Consider the following 25561-nt stretch of genomic DNA (forward strand, 5'->3'; position numbering starts at 1 on the left):
GTATTGTATTGTATTGTTACTGTACGGTCTCATGTATTGTCCCCCATTGTAATGTACAGCGCTGAGCAAACCATTGGCGCAATATAAATACTGTATAATAATAATAATGAGATAACATGGCGGACACTCCCCACTCCTATCCACGACTGTCCTCTGGCTGACTTCTGATCACACCGCCAAGTGATGCAGCCAATAAGGAGGCGGGGCCAAGCACCTGTCTGTATGAAAGGGGAGAGGGGGTCTGGCAGAATGGAATCATGTGACCTCCACTCCCTTTTTTTTTTCTAGTGAACTCTGCTGTAGCAAACATGCCAAGGCTGCAGAGTGGAGCTCCACTTGATGGGAAGCATGTGACCTCTACTCCACCTTTCTTTAAATTTAATTAACTTTAACGTAACAAACAACCAATAGACACAACTCAAGGAAGTGGAGGTCACATGTTTCCTGTAGAGAATGGAGCTCCACTCTGCAGCCAGACTCTATTAGAGAGCCTAGACGAGATAAACTGCGTCTGGCTGCAGACCCCGCCCTCAGTATCTCTTACATCATCGCCACTCCCCTCTGGGTGTTCTGTACTGTCAGTCACATGGTACGCGGGGCGGGGATCTGATATGTTCCGCCTTTCTATTCTTTCCACCGAGCTGGGCGAGTCACGTGACGTCACATCCCGGAGAGACCGAACCGGATAATCCACTCAGAGTGAGTGTCATCCCCGTCCTCCGGTACGTGTACTATACATGTCATCCTCCCCATGCCCGGACCTGCTGTCATGTCTGTCCGTGTACTCTTCTACATATGCCCGGTCCTGTCATCTCCATCTTCCCCTGTCCCTGGTCTTGTCAACCCTGTCCTTTGATATCCCCGGTCCTGTCATCCCCGTCCTCCGGCGTGCCCGGTCCTGTCATCCCCGTCCTCCGGCGTGCCCGATCCTGTCATCCCCGTCCTCCGGCGTGCCCGATCCTGTCATCCCCGTCCTCCGGCGTGCCCGATCCTGTCATCCCCGTCCTCCGGCGTGCCCGGTCCTGTCATCCCCGTCCTCTGGCGTGCCCGGTCCTGTCATCCCCGTCCTCCGGCGTGCCCGGTCCTGTCATCCCCGTCCTCCGGCGTGCCCGGTCCTGTCATCTCCATCCTCCGGCGTGCCCGGTCCTGTCATCTCTGTCCTCTCTATCCTGTGTGCCCGGTCCTATCATCTCTGTCCTCCGGTGTTGCCGGTCCTATCATCTCTGTCCTCTGATATCCCCAGTCCTGTTATCTCCATCCTCTGGTGTGCCTGGTCCTGTCATCTCTGTCCTCTTGCGTTCCTGGTCCTGTCATCTCTGTCCTCCGATGTCCCTGGTCCTGTCATCTATCTGCACAATGTTGGGGAGGAATTATTGACCGCTCCTCTCTACACAACTGCTTCATCTTGGACTGCTGTGACCGGCTCTCTGGAGGCCATTCCATAGCTCCTCTGTGGGGTTAAGGTCGGGGGGTCTGACTGGACCAATCCAAATGGTGCTTCTTCGTTTTCAGAAGCCAGTCTGTGGTGGAGTTACAGTACTTCACTGATTGGGGCCATTGTCCTGCGGCATCACCGACTTCTACCGAGCTTCAGCTGATGGACAACCACCCCAACATTGTCCTGCGGCATCACCGACTTCTACCGAGCTTCAGCTGATGGACAACCACCCCAACATTGTCCTGCGGCATCACCAACTTCTACCGAGCTTCAGCTGATGGACAACCACCCCAACATTGTCCTGCGGCATCACCAACTTCTACCGGGCTTCAGCTGATGGACAACCACCCCAACATTGTCCTGCGGCATCACCAACTTCTACCGGGCTTCAGCTGATGGACAACCACCCCAACATTGTCCTGCTGCATCACCAACTTCTACCGAGCTTCAGCTTATGGACAACCACCCCAACATTGTCCTGCTGCATCACCAACTTCTACCGAGCTTCAGCTGATGGACAACCACCCCAACATTGTCCTGCGGCATCACCAACTTCTACCGGGCTTCAGCTGATGGACAACCACCCCAACATTGTCCTGCGGCATCACCAACTTCTACCGGGCTTCAGCTTATGGACAACCACCCCAACATTGTCCTGCGGCATCACCAACTTCTATCGGGCTTCAGCTGATGGACAACCACCCCAACATTGTCCTGCAGGATATTTTGGTAAACTTAGGACTTCATTTTCCTCTCAATGATGACAAGAGGTCCAGGCCCCAAGGCAGTTTTGCAAGCCCAAGTCATGATGTTCGCTCCACCATACTTCACGGTTGAGATGATGATTTCTTGTTCGTAAGCTGTGCCCTTCTTGCGCCATACTTAGTGCTGCGTATTCTTCCCGAACAATCATCAGTTCATTTCCCAATAGTGTTGCAGTTTTCCATGGTGCTCTTTAACAAACTTCCGGTGCATGGCAATGTTTTGTTTTTTTTTCTTTTTTTTCTTTTTTTTTTGGGGGAGAGAGCAGCAGCTTCCTCTGTGATGTTCTGCAATGGACACCCTGCCTGTCAGGGATCCCGGGCTCGCGGCGGTGCGCGCATGCGCAGAGCGCTGGGTCCTCGGCGATCGCGGCGGCGGCCGCGCATGCGCACTAGCGATCGCGGCCGCACCAATGGAAGAACAGGGCGCTCTATTTAAACGGCCCTGTGCATATCCAAGTTGCCGCAAGGTCTTGTTCCTGTCCTGTAAGTACGTTTCCTTGTTGCCAAACTCTGCCTGTTCTGATATACGCTGACCCTCTCCTGCTCTGACCCCGGCTCGTCCCTGACCATCCTTCTGCCTGACCCTCGGTACCGCGCTGCCCGCTACCTGCTGAACCTGGCTTGTGACCCCGACCATTCTCCGCTTACTCCCCCTGTACCACGCTGCCCGCACGATACCGACCCGGCTAGTCTGACCTCGCTTACCCCTGACAGTCGCCCATCCATCCCGCTCAGATCGGGATCTGTCATCCCCTTCACAGCAGGCTCAACCCGGGCACATACCCTCAGCGGGACCCCTCTGCCGCCGCCGGGGGTGCCCAGGAACGCGACCTGGTTTCAGTCTTGCACCAAGTCCATCCCCACCATCAGGGGCCCTGGTGAAAAGGCAGACTGGGACTTAGACTCCACGTCCTGGGAAACCCCGTGCCGTGGACCACTAGAGATCCCGTTGGGCGGAGCCTGACACTGCCTGTTCAAAGACTTACACATGGTAGACTCATGAGCAGGAATGTTTGCCAGTTCCAGAGATGTCTTCAAGACTTTAGCTATTACTGGTGGTTTTTTCTTTACCTCAGTGAGGTTTCTGTGTTGTGCCTTAGGAGACCTCTTGGTTTAGGAGACCTCTTGGTTTAGGAGACCTCTTGGTTTAGGAGACCTCTTGGTTTAGGAGACCTCTTGGCTGGTACCCACTTCTAGGAAGAGAACGCACAGTACTAAACTGTCTCCGTTTATAGACAATTTCCCTGTCAACTCATGGACACCTAAACACTTAGAGGTTGCTTTGTATCCCTTTGCAGCTTCATGCAGATCAACTACTCATGATGGTATGTCTTCAGAGAGCTCCTTCTTACGAGGCATGGTTCTCATCAACTGATGCTTCTTGGGAGGCGTGGTTCTCATCAACTGATGCTTCTTGGGAGGCATGGTTCTCATCAACTGATGCTTCTTGGGAGGAGTGGTTCTCATCAACTGATGCTTCTTGGGAGGCGTGGTTCTCATCAACTGATGCTTCTTAGCAGGCGTGGTTCTCATCAATTGATGCTTCTTGGGAGGCGTGGTTCACATCAACTGATGCTTCTTGGGAGGCGTGGTTCACATCAACTGTTGCTTCTTGGGAGGCGTGGTTCACATCAACTGTTGCTTCTTGGGAGGCGTGGTTCTCATCAACTGATGCTTCTTGGGAGGCGTGGTTCACATCAACTGATGCTTCTTGGGAGGCGTGGTTCACATCATCTGATGCTTCTTGGGAGGCGTGGTTCACATCATCTGATGCTTCTTGGGAGGCGTGGTTCTCATCAACTGATGCTTCTTGGGAGGCGTGGTTCTCATCAACTGATGCTTCTTGGGAGGCGTGGTTCTCATCAACTGTTGCTTCTTGGGAGGCGTGGTTCTCATCAACTGTTGCTTCTTGGGAGGCGTGGTTCTCATCAACTGATGCTTCTTGGGAGGCGTGGTTCTCATCAACTGATGCTTCTTGGGAGGCGTGGTTCTCATCAACTGTTGCTTCTTGGGAGGCGTGGTTCTCATCAACTGATGCTTCTTGGGAGGCGTGGTTCTCATCATCTGATGCTTCTTATGAACAGCAGTCTTAAAATACTTGACTGTCTTTTATCAATCAAAGTAGCTCTGAACCTCCAAACTCATTCCATTAATTGAACTTTGGGTGTGCAATTTGCTGACTCTAATCAGCTTGCGTTAAATTAATTAGTCTATGGGTTCACTTGCTTTTCTCTTCAGCACTGTGAATGTTTACCTCTGTCATGTATGTGTACACACCCACCCACCTACCTACCTACCTACCTACCTCCGAGCACAGTCACTTGGTTCCACCCCCTACCCACCTCCCATTACCACTCCTTATAGAGAATGCACAGCCAAGTATCATTGTACAATGTACAATGTTTTTGTATGGAATTTGTTAATAATAAGAAAAGCAGTAAAATAGATCCCCTGCAGCCAGCAGCAATAGACCCCCCCCCCCAAAGCATCAAAATACCCCAGCAGCAACAACAGATCTCCCAGCAGCCAGCACTGATAAACCCTTCCTCAACAATAGATCCCCCACCAGCCACAAAGGACCTCCACAGCAACAATCGACCCCCCAGTGACAATAGATCCCCAGCATCAATAGACTTTCCAGCACACCCCAGCACCTCTTGCCATTACATACATTTAGTTCTGGAGGTGCCAGAACTGTGTTCCCCGCATTCCCTCTGATAATAAGACTATCAGTCTATCTCATCTCCGTCCTCTGATGTGCCTGGACCTAGCATATCTAGCTATATGTTGCATCTGTCTCTGGGCTCAGTGCTGTGGACAAGGGATGTTATATTGTGTACATGGGGTGTGGTGTATATGGGGTGTTCTATTGTGTATATATGGGGTGTTATATTTGTGTATATGGTGTGATGTGTACAAGGGGAGTTATATTGTGTACATGGGGTGTGATGTACAAGGGGTGTTGTGTATATGGGGTGTTATATTGTGTACAAGGGGTATTATATTGTGTACATGGAGGTGTTATGTACAAGGGGAGTTATATTGTGTACAAGAGGTATTATATACTGTACAGGGGGTGTTGTGTACATGGGGTGTTTATATTGTGTATACAAGGTATTATATTGTGTATTTGGGGTGTTATATTGTGTACATGGGGTGTTATGTATGTGGGGTGTTATGTATTTGGGGTGTTCTGTTGTGTAAAAGAAGTGTTTATATTGTGTATACAAGGTATTATATTGTGTACATGGGGTGTTATGTATATGGGGTGTTATGTTGTGTAAAAGAGGTGTTTATATTGTGTATATGGGGTGTTATGTATTTGGGGTGTTATGTTATGTAAAAGAGGTGTTTATATTGTGTATATGGGGTGTTATGTATATGGGGTGTTATGTATATGGGGTGTTATGTATATGGGGTGTTATGTTGTGTAAAAGAGGTGTTTATATTGTGTACATGGGGTGTTATGTATATGGGGTGTTCTGTTGTGTACATGGGGTGTTTTATATTGTGTATATATGGGGTGTTATGTATTTGGGGTGTTATGTTGTGTAAAAGAGGTGTTTATACTGTGTACATGGGGTATTATGCACACGGGGCGTTGGACATCACATACTGACAATGGCTGAAGCATGAACTGTCTGTATTGTGCACATCTGTTGGTCAGAATGTAAGTTTGGGGCGTTGTGAAGAATACATCCATTTTGTTGTACTGCCCTCTGTTTCTGTGTGTGTGACATTCACGTTTTCTCTCCTCAGGTTCGGTTCTCTGTGTAATCAGAATGGTTCTGGATTCCGGTCACCCGTCTTGCAGCAGAGGGATGTCATCTACCTCCGTGCGCGGTTACTCTGCCAAACCTAAGAGAATGTCTCCACAGAGCAATGGGATGTCATCCCCGGCCTCCAATCGCAGCTGCCCGCGTACCACTGTAAATCGGACTAGAACTCCGGTGTTGGAGCCGGCTTCCTCCAGGAGGTTGTCAGGATGTTCCCTTTACATGGGGACGTGTAGCTGGATGCGTCGAAGTGAGAGTACCTGCACCATTAATAGCAGTGGTAGTCCTCGTGGCAGAATACGAAGCTCGGGGTCTCTACCTTCTATCAGCAGAGCCACAACCACAAACCGCACCCTCAAGAAGAGTTCTTGCCTCTTGATCGCTCTTCGACCCACAAATGTGGCACAGGAAAGGGACAAATTCTTCCTGTCCAACTATACCCACAATCCCCAGTTCCAGTATGAGGAGCCAGTGCCAGTCAGTGTGGTGGAGAAGTATAGCGAGGCATCTGACCAATTCCTTGTGCAGGTTGGAATGGATTGTCACCCCGGCCATTTTACCAGATCCCAAGCTGTGATCAAGACATGTATTTGTAGAACTGATTATAGCAGGAGCAGTCATTACTACCAGGCTTGTAGATCCCTGATCACAGAATGACCAGTTATTGCTACCAGGCTTGTAGATCCCTGTGCACAGAAGGACCAACCATTGCTACCAGGCTTGTAGATCCCTGATCACAGAAGGACCATTCATTGCTACCAGGCTTGTAGATCTCTGATCCAGAATGACTAGTTATTGCTACTAGGCTTGTAGATCCCTGATCACAGAAGGACCAACCATTGCTACCAGGCTTGTAGATCCCTGATCACAGAAGGACCAACCATTGCTACCAGGCTTGTAGATCCCTGATCACAGAAGGACCATTCATTGCTACCAGGCTTTTAGATCCCTGATCACAGAAGGACCAACCATTGCTACCAGGCTTGTAGATCCCTGAGCACAGAAGGACCATTCATTGCTACCAGGCTTTTAGATCCCTGATCATAGAAGGACCAACCATTGCTACCAGGCTTGTAGATCCCTGATCACAGAAGGACCATTCATTGCTACCAGGCTTGTAGATCCCTGATCACAGAAGGACCATTCATTGCTACCAGGCTTGTAGATCCCTGATCACAGAAGGACCATTCATTGCTACCAGGCTTGTAGATCCCTGATCACAGAAGGACCATTCATTGCTACCAGGCTTTTAGATCCCTGATCACAGAAGGACCATTCATTGCTACCAGGCTTTTAGATCCCTGATCACAGAAGGACCAACCATTGCTACCAGGCTTGTAGATCCCTGATCACAGAAGGACCATTCATTTCTACCAGGCTTGTAGATCCCTGATCACAGAAGGACCATTCATTGCTACCAGGCTTGTAGATCCCTGATCACAGAAGGACCATTCATTGCTACCAGGCTTGTAGATCCCTGATCACAGAAGGACCATTCATTGCTACCAGGCTTGTAGATCCCTGATCACAGAAGGACCATTCATTGCTACCAGGCTTGTAGATCCCAGATCACAGAAGGACCAACCATTGCTACCAGGCTTGTAGATTCCTGATCACAGAAGGACCATTCGTTGCTACCAGGCTTGTAGATCCCTGATCACAGAAGGACCATTCGTTGCTACCAGGCTTGTAGTTCCCTGATCACAGAAGGACCATTCGTTGCTACCAGGCTTGTAGTTCCCTGATCACAGAAGGACCATTCATTGCTACCAGGCTTGTAGATCCCTGATCACAGAAGGACCATTCATTGCTACCAGGCTTTTAGATCCCTGATCACAGAAGGACCATTCATTGCTACCAGGCTTTTAGATCCCTGATCACAGAAGGACCATCCATTGCTACCAGGCTTGTAGATCCCTGATCACAGAAGGACCATTCATTTCTACCAGGCTTGTAGATCCCTGATCATAGAAGGACCATTCATTGCTACTAGGCTTGTAGATCCCTGATCACAGAAGGACCATTCATTGCTACCAGGCTTGTAGATCCCTGATCACAGAAGGACCATTCATTGCTACCAGGCTTGTAGATTCCTGATCACAGAAGGACCATTCATTGCTACCAGGCTTGTAGATCCCTGATCACAGAAGGACCATTCATTGCTACCAGGCTTGTAGATCCCAGATCACAGAAATACCAACCATTGCTACCAGGCTTGTAGATTCCTGATCACAGAAGGACCATTCATTGCTACCAGGCTTGTAGATTCCTGATCACAGAAGGACCAACCATTGCTACCAGGCTTGTAGATCCCTGATCACAGAAGGACCAATTATTGCTACCAGGCTTGTAGATCCCTGATCACAGAAGGACCAGTTATTGCTACCAGGCTTGTAGATCCTTGATCCCAGAATGACCATCCATACTTACTAGGATTATAGATCCTTGATCCCAGAATGACCAGTGATTGCTAGAGGCTTGTAGATCCCTGATCACAGATTGACCAACCATTGTTACTTGGGTTATGGATCCTTGATCACAGAATGACCAGTCATTGCTACTAGGTGTGGAGAAAGGGATTCCCTGCTGTCCAGCTCCTTGTGTTTTTCACTTGCCATGATCCTGAGGGGTTAGCCACTCGTTAGGGGACAAGGATGGTTGCTCAGCAACAGCCCGTGCATGCCCCCTCCGTCCCCTCTAGTGTCTCTGCCCCTCAGGACCTTTTTTTTTGGGTCTGAGGGAGGGCTAAGAGGCATTTTTACCCTGACTGGCAGACCTGAGCCTGTGCAGAGGCAGGGTTCTCTCTCTACGCAGAGACTGGGACTTCTATTTCCCTGACTACTCCGCTCAACCTTTGCTTGGAGTACTGCTGCCTTCCCTGCCATGTACTGCTGAGACCCGCTGGGACTGACATTTCATCTATTACAAGATATTACTAAGGATTACTTTACTCCTATCCCTGCTGAGTGATACTACGACACTGACTGGTGTTGCTAGGAGTCCTCTTTTTCTGGTGGCCCCTTGGTCCCATTCATGTCTCCAAATGAGCAATCATTGTTACTGGGCTTGTAGATCTGTAATCCAAGAATGATCAGCCAATGTTTGCGAACTTGTAAATCTCTAATTCCACAATGACCAACCAGTGTCAGTGGGCTTGTGGATCCCTAATCCCAGAATGACAATCCAGTGTCAGTGTCCTTGTAGATCCCCTGTTCATAGAATGATCAACCAATGTCCGTGTCCTTGTAGATTCCAAATCCCAGAATGACCAACCAATGTCCGAGAGCTTGTAGATCCCCTGTTCATAGAATGCCCAACCAATGTCCGTGTCCTTGTAGATTCCAAATCCAAGAATGACCAACCAATGTCCGAGAGCTTGTAGATCCTGTTCATAGAATGACCAACCAATGTCAGTGTCCTTGTAGATCCCAGAATGACCAACCAATGTCCGAGAGCTTGTAGATCCCCTAGTCATAGAATGACTAACCAATATCAGTGTCCTTGTAGATTCCAAATCCAAGAATGACCAACCAATGTCCGAGAGCTTGTAGATCCCCTGTTCATAGAATGATCAACCAATGTCAGTGTCCTTGTAGATCCCAAATCCCTGAATGACCAACCAATATCCGAGAGCTTGTAGATCCCCTGTTCATAGAATGCCCAACCAATGTCAGTGTCCTTGTAGATTCCAAATCCCAGAATGCCCAACCAATGTCCAAGGGCTTGTAGATCCCCTGTTCATAGAATGCCCAACCAATATCAGTGTCCTTGTAGATTGCAAATCCCAGAATGCCCAACCAATGTCCAAGGGCTTGTAGATCCCCTGTTCATAGAATGCCCAACCAATATCAGTGTCCTTATAGATCCCAAATAACCAACCAATGTCTGAGAAATTGTAGATCCCCTTTTCATAGAATGCTCAACCAATGTCAGTGTTCTTGTACATTCCCTGTTCATAGAATGGCTATCTGTTGTTACTGGGTTTGTAGACCCCTGATTATAGAATGACCAACTATTGGTCACAGGCTTGTAGATCCATATATATGTGGGTCTTTATGTATCCTATAAAGAAGAAAATGTCTTTTTGTTGACTTGTGTGACTCTGTCTGTGTAGGCTCTGCGGATCCTCAATGCCGTCATCAGTAAATATGGAAACTATGAGAACTTTGAGTCAATAACTGGAGGAAAATTACTCAGCAAGAGTCAGATCTGGTCCTGCTTTCGCCGTTACATGCAGAAAGAAGGTTGCAGCGGGGAGGTGAGACTGGCTGGGGTTCATATGTATGGAGTGTGCAGAGTGACCGGAAGAGGGAAGTACATAGAGGGGGAGGGTGCAATGGTAAGAGGGTGGATGTAGGAAGAGGGTGCAGTGGGGGGGAGCATGGGGGTAGGAGGGTGCACTGATAGGTGCATGGGGGTAGGAAGAGGGTGCAGTGGGGGGGAGAATGGGGGTAGGAGGGTGCAGTGATAGGTGCATGGGGGTAGGAGGGTGCAGTGATAGGTGCATGGGGGTAGGAAGAGGGTGCCCTGAGGTGTGGGGGTTGTAGAAGGAGGCTGCAGTCGGGGGTGGATGGGGAGGGAAGGGTGCAGTGATAGGAGGCTGGGGGAAGGAAGAGGGTGCAGTGGGAGGGAGCAGGGGTAGCGGTACAGTGGTAAAAGGATGGGGGAAGAAAAAGGGTGCCTTGTGGAAGGGTGTTTGTAGGAAGAGGGTGTGGTGGGGGAAGGATGAGGATAGAAGGCTGCAGTGGGGAAATGGAATTAGGAAAAAGGTGAGGAGGAGAGAGTTAGAAGGAAAGTGCAGTGGTAGGAGGGTGGGGAGGATAGATAGATGCAGTGAGGGGAGGATGGTGATAGAAGGGTACAGTGAGGGGTGAACGGTAATAGGGAGTGCAGTGGAGGATGATGGAGTCAGGAAGAGGGTGCAGTGGGGGATGATGGGGGCAGGAAAAGAGTGCATAGGGGGTTGAAGGGAGCACGAAGAGTGTGCAGGGGGGGATGAAGGGGGAAGGAGGAGGGTGCAGTGAGGGATGAAGGGGGCAGGAAAAGGTTGCAGTGGGGGATAATGGGGGAAGGAAGAGGGTACAGTGGGGGATTATGGGGGCAGGAAGAGGGTGCAGTGGGGGATGAAGGGGGCATGGAGAGTGCAGGTTGGGATGATGGGGGAAGGAAGAGGGTGCAGTGGTGGATGAAGGGGGAAAGAAGAGGGTGCAGTGGGGGATGAAGGGTCAGGAAGATGTTGCAGTGGGGGATGATGGGGGCAGGAAGCGGTGCAGTTGGGGATGATGGGGGCAGGAAGAGGGTGCAGTGGGTGATGATGGGGGCAGGAAGAGGGTGCAGGAGGGGATTATGGGGGAAGGAAGAGTTTGCAGGGGGTGATTAAGGGGGAAGGAAGAGGGTGCATGGGGCGATTAAGGGGGAAGGAAGAGGGTGCAGGGGGCGATTAAGGGGGAAGGAAGAGGGTGCATTGGAGGATGAAAGAGGCAGGAAGAGGTTGTAGTGGGGGATGAGGAGGCAGGAAGCGGTGCAGTGGAGGATGATGGGGGTTGGAAGAGGGTCCAGTGGGGGATGATGGGGGCAGGAAGAGGGTGCAGTGGCGGATGAAGGGGGAAGGAAGCGGGTGCAGTGATAGGAGGATGGGGTTTGGAAGAGGGTGCAGAGAGGGGAGGATGGCAATAGGAGGGTGCAGTGGTAGGAATATGGAGGCAGAAAGAGGGTGCAGTGGTAAGGGGATGGAGGTAGGAGGAGGTTGCAATGACGGGATGCGTAGGTAGTAGGAGGGTGCAGTGGGGGAGGGGGTTATATTGTAGTGGAATGTATTTTCTTCTCTTTGGGTTTTCCGTTGCTTAGAAAACTCTATTCTCTGTCATTGGGTCTCACACTCTGTTTTCTCGTTTGTATGTTATCTCACCTCTCCTTTCCTTCTGTATTGGGTGCTGTCTGTCTGTCTCTCTCCTCACACATATTGGGCGCCGTCTGTCTCTCTGGGGTTTCGGTGAAACTTTGGAAAGTTTCCATGCTGTCTCTTTATCTGGTGCTCTCCAGGTGGTGGTCCAACTCACAGAAGATCTCCTATCTCAGGCAGTCATGACGACTGAGAATAGCCGACCCACATTAACCATCAACTTACTGGGTGCTCGGCAACATTGGCTGGAGGGAGTGCTCCGACACGAGATAGGTGTGTGCAAATGGAGCCATGCCAGTTTGCATGTCAGGGGGGTGTTCCCGCTGTGCATCGTAAATTTGGGATGGAAGTGTATGTACTGCGGTAGAAGGAGGTGCCAGCCATGTATCAGGATGGATGAAAATGTTGGTCTAATTATAGGCTTGATATATGATAGAGTGGGTTGATGATTTACGCTTTGAATGGAGTGCGGTGCTGGTCTGCACATTGGATGGAGTGGGGTGCTGGTCTGCACATTGGATTGAACGGGGGGGGGGGGCGGTGCTGGTATGCACAATGGGAGGTGCGTGGTGCTGGTCTGCACTTTGGATGGAGAGGGGTGCTGGTCTGCACATTGGATGGAGTGAGGTGCTGGTCTGCACATTGGATCGGATGGAGTGGGGTGCTGGTCTGCACATTGGATGGAATGGAGGTACTGGTCTGCACACTGGATGGAGTGGGGGTGCTGGTCTGCACATTGTATTGAACGTGTGGGGTACTGGTCTGCACATTGTATTGAACGTGTGGGGTGCTGGTCTGCACACTGGATGGAGTGGGGTGCTGGTCTGCACTGCACATTGGATGGAGTAGGGTGCTGGTCTGCACTGCACATTGGATGGAGTGGGGTGCTGGTCTGCACTGCACATTGGATGGAATGGGGTCCTGGTCTGCACTGCACATTGGATGGAGTGGGGTGCTGGTCTGCACATTGGATGGAATGGTTGGGGTGCTGGTCTGGACATTGGATGGAATGGGCAGGGTGCTGGTCTGCACACTGGATGGAGTGGGGGTGCTGGTCTGCACACTGGATGGAGTGGGGGTGCTGGTCTGCACACTGGATGGAACGGGCGGGATGCTGGTCTGCAAATTGGATGGAACGGGCGGGGTGCTGGTCTGCACATTGGATGGAACGGGCGGGGTGCTGGTCTGCACATTGGATGGAACGGGCGGGGTGCTGGTCTGCACATTGGATGGAACGGGCGGGGTGCTGGTCTGCACATTGGATGGAACGGGCGGGGTGCTGGTCTGCACATTGGATGGAACGGGCGGGGTGCTGGTCTGCACATTGGATGGAACGGGCGGGGTGCTGGGCAGCACATTGGATGGAATGCTGGTCTGTACATTGGATGGAACGGGCGGGGTGCTGGTCTGTACATTGGATGGAACGGACAGGGTGTTGGTCTGCACATTGGATGGTGTGGGGTACTGGTCTGCACATTGGATGGTGTGGGGTACTGGTCTGCACATTAACTGTAGTGGGGTGTGGGTCTGCAGATTTGATGGAGTGGGGTGTTGGTCTGTATATCAGGTTTTCGGTTTACATGTCTGGGAGGAGCGGGGTGCTGGTCTGTACATTGTATGGGGCAGGTTGCTGGTCTGTATATTGGATAGATTGGGGTGCTGGTCTGCACATTTATTGAGGTGGGGTGCTGGTCTGTACATTAAATGGATCGGGGTGCTGATCAGCACATTAGATGGAGTGGGGTGCTGTCTGCACATCAGGATTTTGGTTTACATATCTGGGTGGAGCAGGGTGGTGGTCTGTACATTGGATGGATCAGGGTGGTGGTTTGTACATTGGATGGAGTGGGGTGCTGGTCTGCATATCAGGATTTCCGTTTGCATATCTGGGTGGAGCACGGTAGTGGTCTGTACATTGGATGGAGTGGGGTGCTGGTCTGCGTATCAGGATTTCAGTTTACATATTGGGGTGGAGTGGGGTGTTGATCAGTTATCAGGATTTCGGTTTACTTCTCTAGATGGAGTGAGGTGGTAGTGTAATCTCCGATGATGAAGGTCCAACTAATGCCACCATTTTTCTCTCACTGGTGCTGCAGGCACACATTACTTGCGTGGGGTGAATGATGCCCAGCAGCCCTGGCACGGTTCAGAAGGACGGAAGCAGTTTGGACTGAAGCCAGCGAACCCTACGGAGGAAGGATTAGCCAGTTTGCACAGTGTCCTCTTCCGGAAAAACCCGTACCTGTGGCGTGCGGCCTTACTTTATTACACTGTCAGCCGTGCCGCCACCTGCAGCTTCTCCGAACTCTTCCAGGACTTACAGCAGTTTGTAGAAGATCCGGCTGTACGGTGGGAGTACTGTGTGCGAGCCAAGCGAGGACAGGGAGACACCGCCCAACCAGGCAAGAGATCAGAGATCGAAAACCAACTATTAGCTGAACATCATTTCTGTTCTTCCAGTTGTATTGTTCCAGGAAGTTCCTTGGATCAGTCTGTGAGGTCATGAATTCTGTATTGTTGTAAACAAAATGCATATACTTATAGCAGCCAATCAGATGTCACATCAGTAGTGAATTTTGATTGGTTGCCATGGGAAGAGTGTATATACTGTATGTATCATTGAAGGTAGAGTGAAATCAGATCTAGGAGCCTTTATCTGCGGACTTTTATAGACCTCTATGGAGAGCCACAGCTCGGCACTAACTGTTGTGGCATTGTTGTGTTTCCAGGCTGCTTCAGCAAGGACCAGGTCTATTTAGATGGGATTATCCGCATACTGCGGCACAGACGATCCATTGACTTCCGCCTGCTGACTTCCCTGGGGAAGGTAAGAGGGTTCTGTAATCTCAAGGCGGGGATGACACAGTCCACAATTCAGGTTCTTGTCAGGATTGGGACATCTGTGGGTTAAAATGAACTCAACCAATAGAGTTGTGTTGGATGAAGGACCTAGGAGTAGAGATGGGTGCTTGGCACAGCCAGCAGACTGGAAGAGTCTATTGTCTACCATCTACACTCACCGGCCACCTTATTAGGTGCACCTTGCTAGTATTGGGTTGGGACCCCCTTTTGCCTTCACAACTGCTTTAATTCTTCATGGCATAGATTCAACAAGGTGTGGGAAACATTGCTCATTAATTTTGGTCCATTGAGATGACAACAGTTGCTGTACATTTGTTGGCTGCACATCCATGATGCGAATCTCCCCTTCCACCACATCCCAAAGGTGCTCTATTGGATGGAGATCTGGTGACTGTGGAGGCCATTGGAGTCCAGTGAGCTCATTGTCATGTTCAAGAAACCAGTTGGAGATGTTATGGGCTTTGTGACACGGTGCATTATCCTGCTGGAAGGAGCCATCAGAAGATGGGACACTGGAGTCATAAAGGGATGGACATGTTCAGCAACAATACTCAGGCAGGCCGTGGTGTTTAAATGATGCTCAATTGGTACTAAGGGGCCCAAAATGTGCCAAGAAAATATCCCTCCACACCATTACACCACCACCACCAGCCTGAACCATTGATACAAGGCAGGATGGTTCCACCACACCATGACACCACCACCACCAGCCTGAACCATTGATACAAGGCAGGATGGATCCACCACACCATGACACCACCACCACCAGCCTGAACCACTGATACAAGGCAGGATGGATCCACCACACCATGACACCACCACCACCAGCCTGAACCATTGATACAAGGCAGGATGGATCCACCACACCATGACACCACCACCACCAGCCTGAACCATTGATACAAGGCAGGATGGATCCATGCTTTCATATTGTTAACACCAAATGCTGACCCTACCATCTGAATGTTGCAGCTGAAATCGAGACTCATCAAACCAGGCAACGTTTTTCCAATCTTCTATTGTCCAATTTTGGTGATTTGTGCGAATTGTAGCCTCCCTTTCCTGTTCTTAGCTGACAGGAGTGGCACCCGGTGTGGTCTACTGCTGCTGTATCCCATCTGCTTCAAGCTGCGACATGTGCGTTCAGAGATGGTATTCTGCATACATTGATTGTAACGAGTGGTTATTTGATCATTTCAAACCACTCTGCCCATTCTCTGACATCAATAAGGCATTTTCATCCACACAATTGCCGCTCACTGGATATTTTCTCTTTTTCGGACCATTCTCTGTAAACCCTAGCGATGGTTGTGCATGAAAATCCCAGTAGATCAGCAGTTTTTGAAATACACAGACCAGCCATCTGGCACCAACAACCATGCCACGCTCAAAGTCACTTAAATCCCCTTTCTTCCCCATTCTGATGCTCGGTTTGAACTTCAGCAAGTTGTCTCTAGATGCCTAAATGCACTGAGTTGCTGCCATGTGATTGGCTGGTTAGCAATTTGTGTTACCAAGCAATGGAACAGGTGTACCTAAAAAAGTGGCTGGTGAGTGTATATTCAGTAAATGACCATCTGACATTAGTACATACAGTATATGACTGGAAAGTCCTGTGGGGGGCACAATATAGATTGCCCAATTTGAAAATCTGAGTTTCTAAGCCCTTTCCCCTGTTTCCTCACCTGCTTTTTTGTTCCCACTGTTTCTCTACCACATAATCTTCCAAATTAGATAATTGATCCATGATTTCTATGTACAATCACAAATATCCAGGTTATGTACCAGTTACAATAGAACTATACTCAGCTAGTAAAAACATGATTCTGTGCAAATCTGCCAACAAATAATCGTGAATAGAAATGATATATCCAATAAAGTATAATAGTACAATGTCCATAAAAGTGTAAAATGTCCATAAGAGTGCAATCTTGTTATTAATTATTAAAATATAATAAAAAATACAGAAATAATGCTCACATTTATATGTGCCTCCACATCGGCACAAATGTATCAGCGTGGCTGTGTATATGCTGGCGCCGCCGCTCTGCGCACCCCTGGAACAGGTTGCGTCCCAGCAACTGGAAGTACTACATTTTGCACACACGTTAGATTAGCACATTTAACCCTTTGATTGCCCTTATTAACCCTTTGATCACCCCGTTACCCTGCCAGTGCCATTAGTACAGTGTCACTATACAGAATTGTTCACTGATAACTGTATTACTGCCACTAGCGACATAGCATCAGGGTCAGTTAGCGTCCCCCCCTAGCCAGGGTCAGCTAGTGTTAGATCACCCACACACTATCGCACTCACTCTGTAGGTCGCTGATCACGCCATTACTAGTATAGTGTTTGTACGGATAAATATATTGATCACCAACAGAACTATACTAGTGCCTCCTTAGTATAGTGTTCCCAAAAACACAGTGTTAGCAGGATCAGCCCCTTTCGCTGCCAGCACTAGCGTTTAGCCCCTCCGCTGTTTTTCACAGAAGATTTGTATCAATTGATTGTGGGCCAAGACAATTTATACGCACAACAATACATCACCGCCCACCCAAATTCAGCTCTTGCCAGACAATTTGCATGGAAACCTATCATGGTCTGAATTTAAACCTTTTTTGGGCCTAATCCTCAACATGGGCATTACAAAAAAGAATGAATTGCGGTCATATTGGTCTACAGACCCGATTCATCATATGTCCATATTCTTTGCTGTTACATATATGCCCAACAAGGGCCAGCAATGCACTAGTACGTTGCTGGACTTTGAGTGGTTATACCGGGATAATCACTGCAGCTATAGTTATAACTTTCACACAAACCAATTAATATACACATGTTGGAATTTTTTTCTTTACCAAAGAAATGTAGTAGAATACATTTTGGCCTAAATTTATGACTAACTTTGAGTTTACTGGATATTTTTTGTAACCGAAAGTAGAAAATATGTGTTTTTTGTTTTTTTTTTAATTTTTTTTTTTTTTTTGTATCACAAAAAATAAAAAAAACAGTGGTGAAGAAAGCTCTATTTGTGTGGAAAAAAAGGACACATATTTAGTTTGGGTACAGCATTGTTTGACCGCACAAGTAGAAGTTGAAATAGCAAAAAATAACCTGGGTTTTTTTCAAAATTTTCTGTTTTTTTTTTTCTGTTTATATCACAAAAAATAAAAAAACAGTGGTGAAAAAAGCTCTGAGTGGGAAAAAAAGGACATATATATAGTTTGAGTACAGCATTGTTTGACCGCACAAGTACAAGTTGAAATAGCAAAAAATAGCCTGGTCATTAAGGGGGGGTAAATCTTCTGGAGGGCAAGTGGTTAAAGAGGTCACATTGGTTTTTGTGAGTGATTTGTTATGTCTTTTTACTGGGTGAAACATGGATACTGTATGGTGAAGGAATACTAGCAAGAAGAAATTTGTTTTCTTCAAGACCGCACTCTTATGGACGGTTTACACTTTTATGGTCATTATACTATTTTACTTGATTGAATATATAATTTCTATTCATGATTATATGTTGGCATATTTGCACAGAATCGTATTTGTTTGTATTATATTTATACTTATATTGTGATTTGAGAACTTTGTAATAGCTCCCCCTATTAAGAGTACATTTAGTTGGTGATTTTTATTGGTCACTACGGGTTGGCAACTTATGTAGCCATTTTGGCGTTTTGGGGTTTCACATTTTTTTTTAATGTGCCAGTTATACATATTAGGTCAAGACACCTCTTGTTCTGTTCAACATGTTTTTCTACATTGACATGACTTGTCTGACTTGTCTGGATTTCTATCTGCAGGTTTCTTTTGAAGATGCTGAAGGTCTGCAGAGATTTGCTGAGCTGGATAATGCTTGTCTGCCACACTTCATGCAGGACATGGAGAGGTATCACCAGCAGCTTCACCACATCATGGAGACCAACCAGTTCAGTGATGAGGAGCTGCAGATGCTGCTACCAGAGTGACAGACCCTGGCATTGGCATGATTCGGCATTGTTTCGGGCTGTGTAGACCACTTGGGGCTCTACTGACCTCTTGCCAGATCTTTGTCGAACGATTATCAATTCTCACCAGTGTCTTACCAACACTTTTTTACCTTTTTGTGCATGCATGATTTTGTTATGGGGGGATGAAATCAAGAGGACACACCCATTATTTATATATCTGCTTCATTTACTCTAAGACTTATCGGGGTAGCAGATTGGCACTGCCACAGTGGACCTCAATACTGGCAGCGGGCTCCGTCCCCAGTCAGGTTTATTTATTTCTTGTATTTATAGAGCACAAAGAACTGTCTCCCATGTCCCGCCCCCAAGGAGCTCACAAACTGATTAATCTATTAGGATGTCTCTGGCCTGGGGGGACACCACACACTTACCCCTTGGCTTCTAATGAACACAACTTGGCCCATTGAGATGATACAGATAATCACCATGAATGCTGATGTTTTCCAATCTTGATCATTTGTCAGTTGATCTACTCCTCACTGGTGGCCGGTCTTTACCATGTGCTTCTTTCACCATCCAGAGCAGGCTGACAGAAGTCTAAACCTATGTGTGTGGTATGAACTGTATTGTGTGTGAGTGTATCAGGTGAGATAATTATCCGAGCAGCAGGCTGACAACCCACCGCTGTCCTAACAGGTTGGAAAAAACAAAAAATACTATCTAATCCATCTAGTTCATTCAATAGAAAATCTCCATATACACAATTTTATGCCCAGAGTTGATCCAGAACAGGGGTGTCCAAACTATGGCCCTCCAGCTGTTGAGGAACTGCAAGTCCCATGAGGCCCTGCAAGACTCTAACATCCACAGGCAAGACACCCAGAGGCAGAGGCATGATGGAACTTGTAGTACTTCAACAGCTGGAGGGCCATAGTTCGGATACCCCTGATCCAGAGGAAGGCAAAACATCCCAATAAAGCATGATTCAATTTGCTCCAGCAGGGGAAAAAATAAATTCCTTCTTTATCGCCAGAAGGCAATGTTCCCTGGATCAACTACCCCGGTGTTATCACTTCTAAATGTTAATATCTGGTTATATTTTGTATATTTAGGAATGTATCCAGCTCTTTTTCAAAGCAATCCACTGATCTGGACAGAACTAGCTCTTGAGGAAGTCTATTCCACATTTTCACAGCTCTCACTGTGAAGAAGCCTTTCCGTATGTGGAGATAAAATCTCTTTCTCCACACATAAAGAGTGGCCCCTCGTTCTCTGTAGCGACCTGAAAGTGAATATCTCTACACCAAGTTCACTATATGGACCTTTTACAGTATATACCTAAACATGGTGATCATATCCCCCCTTAAAGTGGCAGTGAACTGGGCAAAGAAAAAACCTTGCCCCTCCGCAGGTTTATGCCATAATGCGCTAGTATGGACTGCACACTAACACATTATGGCAAACGTACCTTTTATACAAAGTCCTCCAGCAGTGTGCTGTCATAGCTGCCAGGGCTTCCATCTTCACCCAGTCTTCCTGCCGGGGTTTGCATGCCATGGCCGTTTGAATGGTCGGGCCGCTATTTCACTCTCAAGCACGCATGTGGGAAAGGTGCGACGCTCTGCATTCCATGGCACACTGTGTGCCCTGAATGAAGAGCGTCACTGTGCATGTGCGAATGACATCACGGGCTATTGCTGATGTGAATATCTCCTAAACTGTGTTTGTTTAGGAGATATTTATTGTACCTCCAGGTAAGCCTGATTGCAAGCTTACCTGTAGGTACAAGTTCAAATAGAAGGTTAAATACTGCTTTAATCACCTCTGCTCAAGTTCAGCTAATCTTTTTCCCATAGCTCCTCCATGCCTCTTATCAGTTTGGTTGTCCTTCTCTGATCTTTCTCCAGTTCTCTGATGTCCCAAAACTGAGCTGCATATTCCAGATGAGGTCTTACTAAAGAATTGTGCAGATATTGCTTTCTCTGGAGTCTAAAGTGAGCAAAATCCATTCTTGAATATAAAAGGTATCGAGTCTGGCCTGCCGAGGTGGTGAGCGCTGACTAGTAAGAGTTGTAGTCATACATAAGAGAAAAGCAGACAAACCCCAAGTATGTCTGGAACTACACCAAGGTACAAGCTCAGTCATACTAATAAAAACTTCATGGATCCATCAGAGAGACAAAGGTGCCATCTTGTAGGATCAGTGCTGCTACACTCGGGAGACATGTTCCTTCTGTTTAGTAATCAGTCACTATTGCCTTGAAGTAGACAACTCCCAAAGTCCTCTGTGCAGCTCTGTCCTAACACTGTGATGGCAGGATGGTGATTGTTCCCGCAGAAGCTGTATTAGTGAAATGAGCTCATTGTCTTCTGCTTTCTAAATTGATCTGTTATAGGGACTTGGTCAAGGACTGGAGATGACAGGCGACTGTGTCCTGCTTGTGAGTGACACATGAGATGCATACACTGGTATATTGTACGTCATCTGAGCCCTGACCTTGGCCTTCATCACCCATCACTGGTATATTGTATGTCATCTGACCCCTATGTGTCACAGAATGTACCCTGACCTCGGCCTTCATCACCAATCACTGGTATATTGTACGTCATCTGACCCCTGTGTGTTACAGACTGAACCCTGACCTCGGCCTTCATCACCCATCACTGATATATTGTATGTCATCTGACCCCTGTGTGTTACAGACTGAACCCTGACCTCGGCCTTCATCACCCATCACTGATATATTGTATGTCATCTGACCACTATGTGTCACAAAATGTACCCTGACCTCGGCCTTCATCACCCACCACTGGTGTATTGTACGTCATCTGACCCTGTATGTTACTGACTGAACCCTGACCTTGGCCTTCATCACCCGTCACTGGTACACTGTATGTCATCTGACCCCTGCATGTTACAGACTGAACCCTGACCTCCGCCTTTGTTACTCATCACTGGTATATTGTACGTCATCTGACCACTATGTGTCACAGACTGAACCCTGACCTCAGCCTTCATCACTCATCACTTTTATATTGTACATCATCCGACCTCTGTATGTTACAGACTGAACCCTGACCTCGGCCTTCATCACTTTTATATTGTACGTCATCTGACCCCTGCATGTTACAGACTGAACCCTGACCTTGGCCTTCATCACTGTAATACTGTACTTGATCAGACCCTTGTGTGTTGAATACCAAACCCTGACCTTGGCTTTCATCTCTCATCGGTGGTACAAGGTACATCGGCTGACCTCTCTGTGTTACATACTGAACCCTGACCTCTGCTATTATCACTAGTATATATTGTATGTTCTCTGACTGCTGTGTGTTACAGACTGAACCCTGACCTTGGCCTTCATCCCAGGTATATTGTACATTCTCTGACCACTGTGTGTTAGCATGAAACCTGGGCTTGGTCTTCATCACTGGTATATGGAACATCATCTGACCCATGTGTGCTTCTGACTGAACCCTGACCTTGGCCTTCATCACTGTAATACTGTACTTGATCTGACCCTTGTGTGTTGAATACTGAACCCTGACCTTGGCTTTCATCGCTGGTACATTGTACATCGGCTGACCTCTCTGTGTTACATACTGAACACTGGCCTCTGCTATTATCACTAGTATATTGTACGTCCTCTGACTGCTATGTGTTACAGAATGTACTCTGACCTCGGCCTTCATCACTCATCACTGGTATCTTGTATATCATCTGACCCCTGTGTAATATAGACTGAACCCTGACCTCAGCCTTCATCACTGGTATATTGTACATCATCTGACCCCTGTGTATTATGGACTGAACCCTGACCTCAGCCTTCATCACTGGTATATTGTACATCATCTGACCCCTGTGTATTATGGACTGAACCCTGACCTCAGCCTTCATCACTGGTATATTGTACATCATCTGACCCCTGTGTATTATGGACTGAACCCTGACCTCAGCCTTCATCACTGGTATATTGTACATCATCTGACTACTGTGTAATATGGACTGAACCCTGCCCTCAGCCTTCATCACTGGTATCTTGTACATCATCTGACCCCTGTGTAATATGGACTGAACCCTGACCTCCGCCTTCATCACTGGTATCTTGTACGTCATCTGCCCCTGTGTATTATGGACTGAACCCTGACGTCAGCCTTCATCACTGGTATATTGTACATTATCGGACCCCTGTGTGTGTTATATACTGAACCCTGACTTCAACCTCAGTCAACCTTGACATTGGTATTCATCACTGGTACATTGTTAGTCATCTGACCGTTATGTGTTACAGACTGAACCCTGACCTCTGCGCTCATCGCAGGTATATTGTATGTCACCTGAGCACTATGTGTATGTGGTATAGAACAAACCCTAACCTCAGCCTTCATCACTCATCCAGCTGACATTTCATAGCCGGTATAGTAAAAGGATTTCTGAATAAACTTTATTTACATTCTGTCATATCTATAATTCTAGTTCAGGAGTCCTACTTGTGACCTTCTGTCTCTTCTGGTCGATTGCCTTCTTCCTTTGTGTCATCACTTGGTGTCATCTCCCCTTCACTTACTGCCCATTGTGTAGGGATTTCTCTCACGGTAATCTCTGGTCGTAGCTTCAGCATGTGTTCAGCTCCTACACCCGTCACCAGTGCTAGGTCTTCTACTCTGCGGAAGGTTCGGATTTTACGCCGATGTGCTGTGATGCTTTGCGCCAAGGCTCGTGTGACACCCGGTAGAGTCATTAGCTCCTCCTCTGTGGCCAGGTTAATGTCCAGGAGACTTTCTGGGGGTACAGATTGCATAGTTGGGTGCTGCCGTCTACGCCTTCCTGTCCTGCAGCTGGCAGTGGCACCCATGCCTGGAAGGTGACGCAGAACCTATACGGGGGGATTACCAGAGAAAAAATACTGTAGTGAGCACTGATATTTTCCACACTCTGTTTTGTCAGCCATATATGTAACAAGATTGTTTGATAAAGGAATTGTATTAATAAAAACAACTGCAATAAATGAACAAAAATAGATAAAGAGATATCAGTTTAATTGAAATGATTTGGGCTTGATGAAGAATCTGAACAAACTCAAGATGAATCTTTTTATTATGAAAACAATTGTTTCAATCAAAAAAATGTTAAAAAGATCAGTTGTTTAGTTTTCTGTGTATGGCCAACAGCCACAGCTCTGCAATTTCTTATCTGCTTTCTGTGTTCTGGGCACCAGTGACAGGAAACCCATATTCATTTCCCATCCATTGAGGAACACAGGAAGTCATTCACCATCAGGTAATACTGCAGCCTACAGGAGACTAGGGCACTGAGGTCAGCTCTGGATTGCCTCTCCTACTACCAGCATGCCTCAGTTAATTGCTGGTGTCCTGTGAGGATGAAGGGTTATTTTCCCAGATTTTTTTTCTCTTCAAACTGTTTTCCTTTAATCAAGATTTTTCTATTTTTCCACTGCTTTAAAGCCAGTCTCTTCATTTGCAGCCAGACTTTAAGGGACTGGGTCCTGCACCACTGGACCTTGAAGGGCTTGACATTCATCTCAGCACTTGCTTGTATCTGAAGTTTATCTCAGTGAGGAGGCTGATCAAGGAGAGCACTGGGAGCTACCTCATTTACTTGGTCACTGGGCACCTTTGAAATTCCTGCTTTCCAACAAGGATGGGGAGCACTGATGTCATATGCTGGGTAGGGTGCCACGTGCCCTTGCTCTTTCCAGCAAAGAAACCTCCCCAGTGTTGCTACTGTTTTGCAAAGAGTCATGAAAAACTTTGGTCTGCTCACGACACCCACGTACAGTAAATGTGGTCATCTCCAGCTATCTGATCCTCACCTGCCACCAACTGGCCTTGGCTGCCTAAACGCCAGCCTGCCATGCCATGTCGTTCTAGACATGAGGGATGGGGAAAGTCCTGCTGCAATAGGTGGCCCCTTTCAAAAGGATCCTACCACTAATGCTGCTGACCCTGTTGTCATAGAATGTTTGGAACTAAGGGCTGTAGCCTGACAGTAGTTGTAAAGGTAAAAGATTATTTGCATTAGGGTAAAAAAAAAACTTTCAAAAGCTGCTCAACCCCCCCCTTTCCAGACCTCCTTTAAATACTTACTTGAGCCCAATCTCAATCCAGCATTGTGCCTGTCCTTCTCCCATATCTCTCTCTTCTCACAGGAGACTCAGAAGCAGTGGGAACCATTGGCTCCTGCTGCTGTCAATCAAAGCCTGGGAGGTGGGAACAGGGGTGGGGCTGAGCCACATTGTATGTGTCAATGGGTTCACACAGCCTGGCTAAGGATTGAGCTCACCCAGGCCACATGCTATGGGGGGCACTTGGAGAAGAGGAAGAGCTAAGAGTGCTGGTTGGGGACCCCAGAAGAGGAGGTTCGTAAGCCACTTTGTGCAAAAACATTGCACAGAGCAGGTGAAGATAACATGTTTATTTTTAAAAAAGTATTTACAGTTACTTAAAGTTACAGTTTTGATAGGTTGCTTGAGGTTTCCTGTCTCATGTGAGGGACATTTTGGCTGAAGTGTTGGACTTTGGAACCTGCATTTAAAAAAGCATATATGATCTGCATGCCCTTCGAAGGGATTACACCTCTGCAGATCTACTCTGGATACCAAGAATATCAAGGGTGCTACTGGTGGCAAGAGCATCCCTCTTCCTTAGCAGAAGTCTAAGCCACAGACCAGTAAGGTTCATTCCTCACTGGTGGTTAAGAAAAGTTCTTTTTGTTTCACCACTGCTACAAACATCCACACCCAGCCCCCAACCCCTCCAAACTTGGCTGCTAGTCCACTCAAGTCTAGGGCTCCCTGTCCACCAAACCTTTGACAAACCTCCCTCTGTATGAAGATGGGTG

General features: G+C 47.7%; 1 protein-coding gene across 2 annotated transcripts; it reads left to right on the top strand.

Moving 5' to 3' along the window:
* Positions 1 to 587: 587 nt before the first annotated feature.
* MATCAP1 (microtubule associated tyrosine carboxypeptidase 1) lies at positions 588 to 23730 on the top strand. Of its 2 annotated transcripts, none has more exons than XM_089678877.1 (7): positions 588 to 722; positions 5962 to 6506; positions 10093 to 10236; positions 12021 to 12153; positions 13977 to 14282; positions 14610 to 14707; positions 18553 to 23730. In XM_089678877.1, the coding sequence occupies exons 2-7, from the start codon at positions 5985 to 5987 to the stop codon at positions 18715 to 18717; spliced, it is 1368 nt and encodes a 455-aa protein (XP_089535003.1). In that variant the 5' UTR covers positions 588 to 722; positions 5962 to 5984; the 3' UTR covers positions 18718 to 23730. The 2 variants fall into 2 exon arrangements, with proteins under 2 accessions (XP_089535003.1, XP_089535004.1); XM_089678878.1 differs by having other exon boundaries at positions 637 to 699.
* Positions 23731 to 25561: the final 1831 nt, after the last annotated feature.

Source organism: Staurois parvus, unplaced genomic scaffold, assembly GCF_062004578.1.
Source record: "Staurois parvus isolate SC_StPar_1 unplaced genomic scaffold, SC_StPar_1.0 ptg000211l, whole genome shotgun sequence".
Classification (NCBI taxonomy): Eukaryota; Metazoa; Chordata; class Amphibia; order Anura; family Ranidae; genus Staurois; species Staurois parvus.

Excerpts from the sequence above, each read along its gene's own strand:
- MATCAP1 (XM_089678877.1), top strand. The coding sequence starts at position 5,985 with ATGGTTCTGGATTCCGGTCACCCGTCTTGCAGCAGAGGGATGTCATCT. Across the intron at positions 10,237-12,020 it reads AAGAAGGTTGCAGCGGGGAG|GTGGTGGTCCAACTCACAGA; the intron begins GTGAGACTGGCT and ends GGTGCTCTCCAG. Across the intron at positions 14,708-18,552 it reads TGCTGACTTCCCTGGGGAAG|GTTTCTTTTGAAGATGCTGA; the intron begins GTAAGAGGGTTC and ends TTCTATCTGCAG.